Source organism: Rhinolophus ferrumequinum, chromosome 2 (genome assembly GCF_004115265.2).
Source record: "Rhinolophus ferrumequinum isolate MPI-CBG mRhiFer1 chromosome 2, mRhiFer1_v1.p, whole genome shotgun sequence".
NCBI classification, from domain to species: domain Eukaryota; kingdom Metazoa; phylum Chordata; class Mammalia; order Chiroptera; family Rhinolophidae; genus Rhinolophus; species Rhinolophus ferrumequinum.
This window is the reverse complement of record NC_046285.1, coordinates 105,951,097-105,963,287: the sequence shown is the minus strand read 5'-3', so window position 1 is coordinate 105,963,287 and position 12,191 is coordinate 105,951,097. Positions and strand designations below refer to the sequence as shown.

Here is a 12,191-nt window from a genome sequence, read left to right as displayed (position 1 = left end):
GGCCGTGGGCACAAAGCTTCACAAATGACCTGAACCTGGAGCTTTGAGCTCACGTCCTCGCTCACCCTGTGCTCATTCTTCCATCTCACCTCTGGGCCTCCCCACAACTCTTCCAGCCAGGCCATCTGCTGGGGGAGGGATGTCACCTGTTTCTGCGACACCCTCACACTGCGAACTCGGCCTCCCCCTCGCTGCCAGGTAGCCCCACCCTCTGGTCTGAGTGGAGACCTGGTGCTGTTTCCAGCCCCTTCTGTGCAGCTGCCTGTTCCATGAGCTGCCTCCTTGGGGGCCCGGCCTCTTCTACACTTGGAAATCACCAGTCAGGGGTTAGGACGGGCTTTTCCACACCAATGTCCATGTGTCCAGGTCATCTTCCCTCCTACTGACACGTCTCTCTCTGTCCCTGGACAGACCTCGCTATGTCAGGACAGTGACGCTGCCCTGATGCTGGACTACGCGGCCTCCATGGACAACACCCGCGAGGACGATGCCCTGTCCCAGCCGGCGGCAGCCGTGTCCTCTGCCCGGTCCGAGGAGGAAGCCTCCGCACGGGCTCCGTTGGTCCTGGAGCCCGAGCTGGTCCAGGATGGCGAGCTGGTCTCCTTGGACTTGGAGAAGGAGTCGCAGGCTGAGGTGTGGGACGGCCAAGGCCCGCGGGTCCCCGATGGGGATGAGTTGTCAGAGAGTTCCCTGAGTGTCTCGGAGCCAGGCGCTGCCAGAAAGCATAAAGGTACGCACCCCCTCCCCGCCCCCACCCGATGGCTTTGCTCTCCGGCTGCTTTGCTCTCCGGCTGCTTTCCAAGCTTCGTTCCCATCTGCTTCCTGTTCCTTCTCTTCACCCTGTCCTACTCTCAGCATCCCCAACACAAACACCTGTGCTGAAGGGCTGAGCCTGTTTAGAGCCTGGGCAGCATGCGGTGGGCACACCAGAGTCCTTCTGAGTGAGTGGCCGGGTCGTCTCTCTGCATTTGGGGGCATGCCTAGGGCGCCCTCCTCTGTCTGAGCACTCCCCCACAAAGCTGGGCAGTGGCTGGGTTCCCCTCAGCTCAGAGATTGGCACCTCTGCTCGTTTGTGCCTCAGACTCTCCTGTGCCAACTATCGTAAAAGCAAACCACACCTCCCCGCTGGGACCTAATGGGATCCACGGGGAGGTACGCTGCCCCGAAAGTTAACCAATTGACTTAGTATGTGTGTAGTGATGAGGTGATCTTTTTACTAGAATAATCCCTTGTTTTCATTAGTTCTAAATCAGTGCTTCAAATTTGTGAATTTTTTCACTGTGTCAGCCCTTTGAATGCGAGTGACCTGAAGACACCTGGAGTCTAGGGACTGGGGGTCACCTCCAGATGTGAGACTTCAAGACTCACTGGGCCTCAGCTCCCTCCTCCATAAACGGGGATGTGCCTCCGAGTGTGCACCCACCCGCCAGGCAGGGAGGAGTCCCCAGTGCAGAAGACAGAATGGGAGCCGCGCGCGGACCCTGAGCCCCGCCAGGAGTGGCAGCTGTGACTGGCGCTAAGTCCTGGCTCCCCGAGAGTGCAGGCCACCCCCGTTGGTCGGGATCCTTGGTCAGCTGTTCTGCCATGGCCTCTCTGCTCCTTTGTTCTTGGTGCCGAGACCAGTGGTTCTCAGACAGGGCGATTGTGCCACAGGGGACATTGGCAGTGTCTGGAGACCGGTTACAGTGTCACAGCTGAGAGTGGGGGTGCTGCTGGACCCGGCAGGTAGAGCTGGGGTGCTGCTCAGTGCCCCACATAGTATCACATGGTCCCGTGTCTGTGGGGCCAAGGCTGGAGCCCCACTGTAGAGGGTCTGCATTCGTCCTCACCCACTTCTGTCCTGTGTGCTTTGTGTTCCGCCCCCTGGCCCACCCCATGGCCGGAGTGAGCAGGGACAGAGGAGTGAGGAGCTGTAAGTTAGAAGAAGGAAAGAGAGAAAGGAGAAGAGTTCCTGGGTGTGGCTTCCAGATCACGTGATGAGGATGGGACCATGGGCCGCCGTCTGCCCACTTGCTGTGGGGTCTGGCGTGTGTTACACTGTGGACAGAGTCTGGTGACTTGGGGCCGCGTGGGAAGCTGTAACCTGTGCAGTGACCTCTGTGGCACTCCCTCGCTTCTGTCCATAAGGCTCGGCCAAGGTTATGGAAGAGGCGGCCTGGCTGCCAGCCCGCAGGTCAGCACACCCCCCTCTGGTCTGGTCTTCTTTTGGGGGCTAGGGCAGCCCAAAGGAGCTCACCTGGACCTGAGGAAGGCAGGTGGGCACCAGGAAAGGTAGAAAACAAGGAGGTGCAGGTGGGGCACCCTTTGCCTCCCTTCTGCCACCAACGGTGCGTTTCCTCTTCTCCTCACGGACCCCAGACCTCCCAACCCTCCCTCCTGGTTCATTCTGAAGGCCACGCTCGCTGACCCCGGGTCCACTCAGGGACCACTGTTCATTCATCCCGTTGCTTCCTCCTTCCTCCCTCTGCTTTCCTTCTGGAGACAGTTCTACCCTTGGGTTTCCCTCCTTGCTGTGCCATGGCCATCTTGCTCCTTTCCTATCACCGACCAGGTGGGTGACATCCCTCAAAAAGGCACTTTGGGGGACCAAGGTGCTGGGCAGGTGTGGTGGGGGCCACCTCCAGCTCACACTCTGAGGCGTGGCGCTTGGGGTCGCCAAGAGGATGTCACGTCTGCTGTGCCTTCCATTCCTCACGCTCCATGGGCTCCAGGCTGTTAGAGGGGCAGATGCGACACTGTTTTAAAGTTGCTTCTTCGTTCCAGTGTTTGCAGAGAGATTTGTTCTCAGCATCATCAGAACCTTCGATGATTATGTGTTATGGGTGACAAATATGAGTAGTTTTCGTTTTCTACCCCAAATTTTTTTTTTAAAAACTGGTGATATAGGGAGTAGCTCAGTGGAGTCTTCTCTCATTTTTAAACTAACGCTTATTTTATTGGCCGAAGAGCCCTCTGTTGTAGCAAGAGTACTTCCTACTATAGCAAGGAGTTTTGTACTAGGTTTCTGAGAGTGGCTGCATAGGTAGAATTCTGGGATTGTGCCATTTGTAAAAGTATGTGTCATGATGCTGCAGCCAATACAGGATATCTGCTCCCCAAATTTAGGGTTATTTTTTAGCTTAATAAAGTGCTAATATGGTGCAGTGAACGCGCTTCACATGACTAAATGTACACTTAGGAATGGTTAAGATGGTAAATTTTATGTTACATGTATTTTACCGCAATTAAGGACAAAAATATTGATGGAAAAAGATTAATAAGTTAACAAAAAAAAAACCCAACAACCTTGCCGAATGTCCTGCACAGGGATTTCATGTTTGATTAACGTCAATGCTTCCAAACTCTCACTGTCTTTCGTTCTTATTTTGCGCTCACGTACTTCTTACCTCTTCCTTCTCTTCATCTCCTGCTCATTCCTTTTAACCTAAGAGGACCGCTATGCCAACCACAATTAATTGCCTACACAGTAAGTTATTTTTGTCTCATATTTTTTTAGAAAATTAAGTGTAGCCTTGCTATGAGAAAAGCATAGATTATTACAAAGCAGGAATTGCTCCCCTTCCCTCCCTTGTTTTCCTTTCCCTTTCTAGTTTTCCCTTCCCAGGGTGCTAATGTCCCCATTTTCCTCCTGAAAATGCACTGGTCAGGTTAGAATAGCACCTTCATCTCGGCTGGTCAGCGGAGGGCACGGCTCTGTTACGTGATGGGACAAAACGTCGCGGTGACACACACACAGACTGGTCCTCCAGTGCTAAAGAGTAGTCACTTTCCTAAACGGACCGTCTATGGTTCGACTTGAAATCTCCAGGTGGACTTTGGGCAGCAAAGTACAACTGATAAGGTTGCTTTCGGTCGCTGTTTTCCTACCTAGCAGATTTCAGATTCTTCAAGGAGCTTTCTACGTCTGTGAGACTCTACGGAGACAAAGGAATAAAGGCATGAAGGCTGTAATTTAGAATAATTATTTTTAATTCCTTCATATATTGTTTATTCTTCAGCCTTCTCATGATTTTTTTCACTGTGCTAGAACCAAGGAAAGATTTTTTTCCTCGTGCCTGTCCCCCATTTAAGACTTTGGCTGTTTGCCTCAAATTTCACACAACCTGTCTCCCAGTTTTACCTGAAGGAATCCTTCAGGTTGTGGGTGAGGTCTGAATCTTGCTTCTTGCCTGTTGGTGTGGATAAGATGGCCTGGGGTAGAGGAGTCAGGCTTATAAAGCCCAGGCGGCCTCAGGTCCTCTTGCCCCGGTGACATGAATTTCCCTATCAGCACAGGTGACAGATGCTGTGGGCCCCAAGTTGGGTGTGGCACACCAGACGTAGATATTGTCTAGTCAGGGTTCTCCACAGAAGCAGAACCAATAGGCTCCATCTTTCAAAGGATTGGCTCACATGACTCTGGGCTGACAAGTGTGGAGTCTGCAGGGCAGCCCTCCAGGCCGAGCTGACACTGCAGCCTCGAGGCAGAATGTCGTCTTTTCCAGGAGACCTTGGCCTTTGTTCTTTAGGCATTTGGTTGACTGGAGGAAGCCCCTCTAATTACCCAGGGTCATCTCCTTGAGCTCAGGGCCAGGCGCTCCAGCCAAGTTCACACCGACAAGTGACCACACAGCCGTTGTCCGTCCAGGCAGCTCCCGTTAGGATTATTTCCCTGCTGACGACAGAGACAGAGCATGCTTGCCTGTCTTCATTGGCCCTTCGCCCTACACCCCCCATGGACAAGTTTAAACACATTTTAATGTTTTTAAATTTGGAAATGACAAGGACATCTGTTTATGCCAGTTACTTTTCTTGTTTGATGAGTTAAACGGTGGGCCCGAGGTGGGTTTGCATCACTAGACTGCCCTGTCTTACCTGTCACCAGCAGGCCTCTCGAGAGTTCTGTCGTTCCAGAAAGCCTGTCTGAGTTCCCGTGGGTGCGGGGCTCTGCTCTGTGACATCCGCTGACTGACAGGTGCCATTCACCCCGCTCTCCCGGAGGCCTTTCCACTGACTGCCCAAAGAAGTGCCCTTTACACACCTGCTGGCCACTTCTCAGGAGCGGGTCCCAACCCTCCCAGCATGGATGCCATCCTTAACAGCACAGACCAGCGGGCATGGGAACACAGGCGTCCTGCTCCGGCCACGCCAGTCGGGCAGAGCATATCACCTGTCCGAGCCTCGGCGTCCTCACTTGTCAGCCAGGGCTAAGGTCTCCCTCAGAGGCAGTGGGAGATGGCACATCCAGGGCTCCAGCCTGTAGAATTGCAAACCTCCCCTCATGTGACTGTCCTCTATCCAAGAAGCCGATATTGTCCCCATGGCAGCCATGACAAGTCACGTCAAGTTAGGGGAACACAGGCCCGGTGAGTCGTCAGTTCCTCCTGAGGCCGTGAGGGGGAAACTGTCACAGGTCTCTCTCAGCTTCTGGCGGTGGCTGTCCCTCTTGGATGCTCCTTGGCTTGTAGAGGCCTTCCCCCATCTCTGTCTGTACCTTCATATGGTGTCCCCTGTGTGTGTCTGGGTCCAAATGTCCTGTCTATAAGGACACCAGTCAGATTGGATTAGGGCCCCCCACAGTCACCTCACTGCAACTTAGTCACCTCTGTGCTGATTCTGTCTCTAAACAAGGTCAGAGGTTCCTGAGGGGCCAGAGGTTAGGACCCCAACACAGGAATTTTGCAGGGACGTAATCCAATCCATAACCCTGCCCTGCTCACACCTTGGACCCTGGCTCCAGACCCCAGAGTGGTTTCAGTGCAGGGACATACGTGAAATGGGCCTCGGAAATGGAGACTCCATTCCCCCTGGGGAGATCGGGGTGGGACGTGGGGTTAGAAGGGTCCAGGTTCGCTAAGTGAGCCCTCAGCCCCTCCCACCTCTCCTCTATTCCAGTGAGAACCCCACGTTGTGTTCTTTGGGGACCCCAAGCTTAACCAAAAGCAGGTGCCTACAGATCAGATGGGCCTCCCAGGCCCCCAACCTGAGGTTACCTGGTCAGGCTGGGAGCCCCTCACTGCGCGCAAGCATTTGATCACGCCAGGTCATTCAACAGAGAGCACCCCTGCCTGCACCCACTGGCCAAAGTCAAGTGCACGTGGCGGTAGTGATCCGTGTCCTAACGCATCCCCACCGGTGGGCTTCGGTGACACGCTGCCTCTTATAGGGGTTTGGAGAGCTGCAGGAATGGACACGTCAGGCCCACAGATGTCACACGTCAGGCCCACAGACAAGAGCAAGGCCACTTACGTACCCGTCTGTACTCACCCTCCTACTCCATGCCCTTCCCAGCCATCCTTTAACTCTGCACACAGCTCCCGACTTTAGCTCAGTGTAAAAAATGTCCTAGTAATCCTTCAGAATAGGTTATTTGATTGGATCCAGAGAGGAAAAAAAATGTTACAGTCTTCTCAGCAGCTTTGAGCAATTAAATCGGTCCATTCCTTGGGGCTCTCGAGCTGGCCCGCTCTGCTGCTTAGCCTGGGCACAGCATACAGGACGCAGGGCTCACCCTTAACTGCACGGCCAAGGAGTGAAAGGCACGGGCGTGCGGCTTTGCCCAGTGAGTGCTGATGACCCAGAGGTCTGCAGACAAGGCAGGGACGGAAGGACAAACTGCTGCTTTCCATTCACCCCCTCGCTCCCCCTCCCCCACCCCGAGGCGGGGGGGTTGTGTGTGTCATGGCTGCTGAACTATTTGTGGCATCTGTCTATCAGGAAAGCATGAATTGCCTGATTAGCTCTAAAGCTCCCCTGTGATTCTCAGGTCTATCTTCTTTCAAAGTCATTAACACCTACACGCAAGCGGTAATGAGTTTCACAGGCTAGCTGGAAAGGCTTCCTGACCTCGCTGCCTTGGTGAGTGTTAAGCGAATCTGAGAAAGGGTGAGCAGGTTAGTGGGTTCCTCCCTCCCAGACCCCTTACTGTAGTAGCTTCCATTTGATCTTTGAGGGATCCCTGCTGTTGAAATTATTGTTGCTGCTGCTGCTAATAGTTTTCCTAGTCCATGTTCCACTACTTGACCTCACACACACGTTGCTCAAACCATATGAAATTGAGGCTTGGTAGGTCAACACTGATCAAGTGGCTGACATTGCGTATGATGTAGCCTGATACACCGGGGGTGCCAAAAACATGGATGCAAGTGGACACTGGTCAGCGTTGCTCAGGAAGTGCTTCGCCGTAATCAGACGTGTCGGGACGCTGATGGTCACCACTTGGAGCACCTCTTATAATTGCAGAGTCAAACGTGACTTGTATTCATCTTTTGTTATCGGTCTATATTGAGTATTATAATTTTAATAGTTTTTTACTGTCTTAAAATGTGTGTGCATTTTTCTGGCACCCTCCGTATTTACAATAGGATCTGGAGTTATGAAAAAAAAAAGTCTTACTCCCACAAAGAATAAATGTTATTTAACTTTCCTAAGTGAATACCATTCTTCCCAGGGCCCTTAATTTGGTGTGAGGAGCTTGAGCAGCCTTTTGGGAGGCATACAGTACCGCTTTGCTGTTTTCACCTCCCTAAGGAAAGGGAGTGGGGGGGGAGGAGTGGGGGTCTGGGGGTCCTGAGGGCCCGGGCGAGGACAGCCTGCCAGCATCTGGTGTGATGAGAAGGTCAGTGGCCTAAATACCCGCCCTGGGAGGGGAATGGTAGTCCGGCTCCCCGCTTCTGCTCTCCTAGTCTTCATTTCATCTTGGAAACTCGGCTGTTGTGCCCAGGCCAGCCAGGGTCCAGCAGCTGTCGCATGGGGATAGCGACGGCTTCTTATCACAGTCATTCCCACTTCCTTTTCTTTTTCAACGTGCCTTAGTCGTCCCGGCGTTTCGCCCGCAGCCCCCCTGACCAGCCCCCTGTGCTGTGCTCTTCCAGGAGGCCTCTTAAGGAAAGGCGCCAAGCTGTTCTTCCGCCGGACGCATCACCAGAAGGACCCCGGCCTGAGCCAGTCGCACAACGACCTCGTGTTCCTGCAGCAGCCGGAGGGGGCCCGGAGGAAGGGGGTGACACTCTCCAGGATCCTCAACCGGAAGCTGCTGTCCAGGCACAGAAGCAAGAGTGCCATGAACGGGGACCCCTGTGCGTAGGCCGGGGTTGGCAGCCTCCTTCACGGCTGCGCTGGAGGCGTGGGCCGCGTCACCACCCATCAGGACCGGCGCGCGTGCCAGCGAGCCGTGGGACGCCCGCCTTGTCTAGCTGCGGTTTTCCTAGCAGTGTCATCTTCTAAAGGGGAAGGAAAACTGGGTGTCTGCTGGGAGGTTCCCCCCGAGAGAACTGACAACGCCCAGCCGGCCACTAGAGGCACAGGAGACCCCACAGCTCCTGCACGTGGGCTGTGCTCAGATTGGAGAGCTGACATTTCCTATCAGAAGGAGATTGGCATTACGAACTAAAGGACATACTACAGGGGCTGTGGATGGGGCAGGTTTGGGGACAGACTCACCCATTCTGTGCTCCAACGGGTAGGATTTTGAGTCTATGCCTGGGCCGTGTCACAAGGAGCCGGCGAACCTCTGTGCTGTCACCGTGAACGGAATGCATAGGTCACCTCTCTGAAGTGGCTGCTCCAGGAAAAATGGTGCAGCTGGCCCTGAGCACGGAGAGGTGGGGTGTCGGTGGTTTCGGTAAATAGAGAAATCACATAGGAATGGAAACACTGTGACAAACGTAGAAGACACTTACCTTTGTTCTTAGTCATAGGACATGAAAAATTATGCAAATACTGAATATACCCCATGCATAGTATGCTGAACACTTTTCTAAATTTACTTTGAGCCTATTTGCAAGTGGGAGATACGTGAATTCTTATGTGGTTTTTAACATTTTTCTCTATGTTGTCAAAAACTCTAATAATACCAGTGGAGCAGTCCACACACGGATTTTTCCCCCCGTGTGGCACACTTGCGAAACGAGAGTGCAGCAAGCCTGTCCAGTGAACTTGGGAGCAATAAGTGACAGCTAAGAGAACGTGGTACCCACACACGCCTGAATTTTCTTTGGTCCAAGGTTGGTTTGCCAAATATTGCCAATAGTGGAAACACTTAAAGTACTTTTAGGTCAAAAGAGGAAATTCTTTTTATGTCTCAGGTGTGAGCCTTAGGAACGGAAGTTGAAGGACAAAGCCCCTTCCTTACAGAAGCTCTTCAGATTCTACTGTGAATGCTTCACACACTTTGGCATGGCCATGTTTTGGTTTCCAGTGGAAAAAATGATAAACTTGATACATGATTTTAATATCCCTTCGTGTCTTTCAACCCGCTTTCCACAGTAGCACGCCACTTAGGTTCATTCACAACTGTCACGTTGGTCCACTCCTGTGTGTGCCACTTTTAGGACATGTGCTTGTTAAAAAGCAGTTGTCATTCGGGGGAAAGGTTCTGACGGTTTTACGAGATTCATTTTCCTCCAACAAGATTTAAAAGGCTATTACGAAAACTTGACCCTTGTCACAGATGTGAACTTGGGTGCACACCTTCCTACAGGTGCTTTCGTTAATCCTTAAATGTGTATTTCAGGGGTAATAGAGCCACTAATTGTGAACAAAAAAGTTTTATAAAAACCAAAATTATAGAATTTTTTTTCCTTTATATGGAGGGAGAATTTAGAAGATGACATTAGGAATTCTATGTAAAACATGCATTAAAACAGTCTTAGGTGTCCCAGGAATTATCAAGTGACTGTAAAATGACTTCTTCACCATCCTTTGTTTTTAAAGCTTATATTCTCATTTTAATCATTGTGAAATAGCATCTGGCATTACAACATCCATTCATACCACGTTAGTCCCCACAGGTTGGTAGTCCTCTGCTAATCTTTTGGGGATGGACGGTCACTTGAACGTTGTGTTTTACTTGAAGGATTGCTGTGCTTTCTCATGCAGTCGGCAGAACGTGTGACATGGAAGGATGAATTCCAAGAAGACATTGTGTGTCAGAACATCAAGCACTGACCAGAAGTTTTTAGTAGTTTTTGTTCGTTTAATTTTGAAATTCAGATGGACTCAGTTTATCCCAGTGTGAAAGTATCAGTTTTGGATTGCGTTTTCTCTTTCAAAAAAAAAAATTTGGTTTTCAGCCGTTTCCAGAGCATCACTGTTTAATACCTTCGTCAAGGGTTCTGCTTTCTCAACTTCTTCGCGACTTGAAACCTCTTCAGGGTCCTGGGAAAGCGCCAGTGGGCTGTGTCTCTCCTCGCGTGTGAAGCCAGTGAGTGAAGGGAAGCAGAGTGTTGTCACGGAGCTCCCTGTTCTTTGTGTCTGTTGGGTACACATGAGCCCCTGTGTACTGGAGTGAGACCCCGGAGCCCTTCCTCCAGAGGCACACACCCTGTCTCCATAATGGCTTTTTCTGAAGTTACAAAGGACCAGGAAGCACCGTGAGACTGGGCTGTATCAATACTGTGAATGTGTCTTTTCCAAGCTGTTTATCCAGCTTTGTTTTTTAATGGTGTAGGGTATTTATGGTAAAGTCAATCTCGTTAGGGTAGTTAAATATCAATTAAGATTATGCACCAAATGCAAAACCCGCTAATTTGTAAATCACCTCCTCCCTTGTCTTTCCCAGACACTTTAGTGGCTTGAGGGATTCTGGTTTTGTTTTCTGGTCTTGATGAAATTTTTGCAGTGGTATTTGAAAAGTGATTCCTCCTGAGCACTAATGTTAACACGTGTCTGTCTGTCTGGAACCAGGAGCGCACGTTGGTTTTAATGAGCTGGCAATGCTCTGTCATCCGCTTTGTGTGCGGATGTGCTTATGTTTGTGCAGGAGTGAAAAGAGCTTTAAGTGTGAGTGCATTTAATGCAGCATTAACAAAAGAATCCATGTCATTGTCCGCCGCACTGAAAGCCTGCTGTGAGGACGAAGGCATAGAGCACTTTATATAACCACGTCTCAAGTTTAAGTTCAAAACCAGCCCTTGATTCCTGGTGATGGCTATCGGGCCAGTCGCTGCCAACCAGTCACAAATTAGGTGCCTGTCTGGATTTTTGATTGGTTCTACTGGCCACACAGATAGAAGAAAGTTGCAAAGTTCCTTTTTGAGCACAAAGGGAAAGATGAATTTATACTGCTGCCACTGAACGCAGGTGTTTGCTGGGTAACGATCCCACGGCTCTTGGAACCTCAATACAAGTTCGTGGACCTTTGAGGTCAGGACACTTGTCTCTACCGGATAGAAAACAGTCCCGGCGTTGGCGGAGACCCTGATGCCGGGCCCTCTGTCCCCTGCCCCAAACCTGCCACGTTGTGATTACCAAAGCAAGCGACACAGGGACAATGCACTGCGACATCCTGCAAAGCAAACTCAGGTTACCTCTGATTCCCTGTCTTCAGCGTTCCTACTGTATGTGTGACGAGGCATTAACCCGCCCAGTTCACCCAGCTTCCCACGGGTCAGGAATGTACCGCTTATAATTTAGGCTTGTAGTTTTTATTGCCCAATGTCACATCAAAGCTACATTTTTAAAAAAGAAAATAAAAGGTTTCCTAGGGATGTGGGAAGGTTTGGCTTGTGATCCAGTGTGGTGATGAATTGACATGACAATGATTGTATTTCTCAGTAGCACTTTAAACACCGATTCCAGTCCCCCGTCAGCCCTGTGTGTTGGGGTTCATTTAGACATGATGTGGCTGGAACGCGAACGATCTTTAAAGAAATAAATGTGCACATGGAACACTAAACACCGAGTTGTTTTTGCTGAATCCCGCGCTGGCCCGAAGGTCCCAAATTTCTCTGAGGGTCTCAGAACCACGGTCTTTCTCCTTTCACGTGCCTCACCGGTCACTGCATGTGACTAGCTTGGTGAGCTGGCCTAATGGGATGGGCTTCCAACTTACTCCGTTCTTGGCCAAGGACCTTCCTCCTAATGTTCTCCTTACATCTTTTTAAGCCACTTAGCACTGTTTTATGCCTGGGGCGGCTGAACCGTTTACTAGGAAGTCAGCGTTTGCTGTGAGCTTCCGGGTCGTGGTGCATCGTGTGTGCTTACCAGTCGGTCTGCTTGGTCTGGTCTCCAGTTGCAAAACCTGGCACAAGGTGGCCATGGGACTCCTGGTGACCCCCAAGGACCGTCTGAGGGGCGAGGTCCCCTTGGGGGTGGAAGCTTTTATCCATCCACTGATGCCTGTTGTCAACATCCCAGCCGGCGGTGGCCCATGGGTGAGTGTAGCGCGGGGTCAGGAACGGACGTCCAGTGGGGCTGTGGGAAGGATGGCA

The 12,191-nt window shown here is 51.3% G+C and overlaps 1 protein-coding gene across 1 annotated transcript in view; it reads left to right on the top strand.

The window, feature by feature from the left end:
* The window catches only part of C2CD2 (C2 calcium dependent domain containing 2), a 51,279-nt gene extending 39,623 nt beyond the window's left edge, over window positions 1–11,656 (top strand). The window contains exons 14-15 of the mRNA XM_033125117.1: window positions 412–730; window positions 7,854–11,656. Coding sequence (XP_032981008.1) covers window positions 412–730; window positions 7,854–8,065 — 531 coding nt within the window. The 3' untranslated portion in view covers window positions 8,066–11,656. The remainder of the gene's footprint in view (window positions 1–411; window positions 731–7,853) is intronic.
* The last annotated feature ends 535 nt before the right edge of the window (window positions 11,657–12,191 follow it).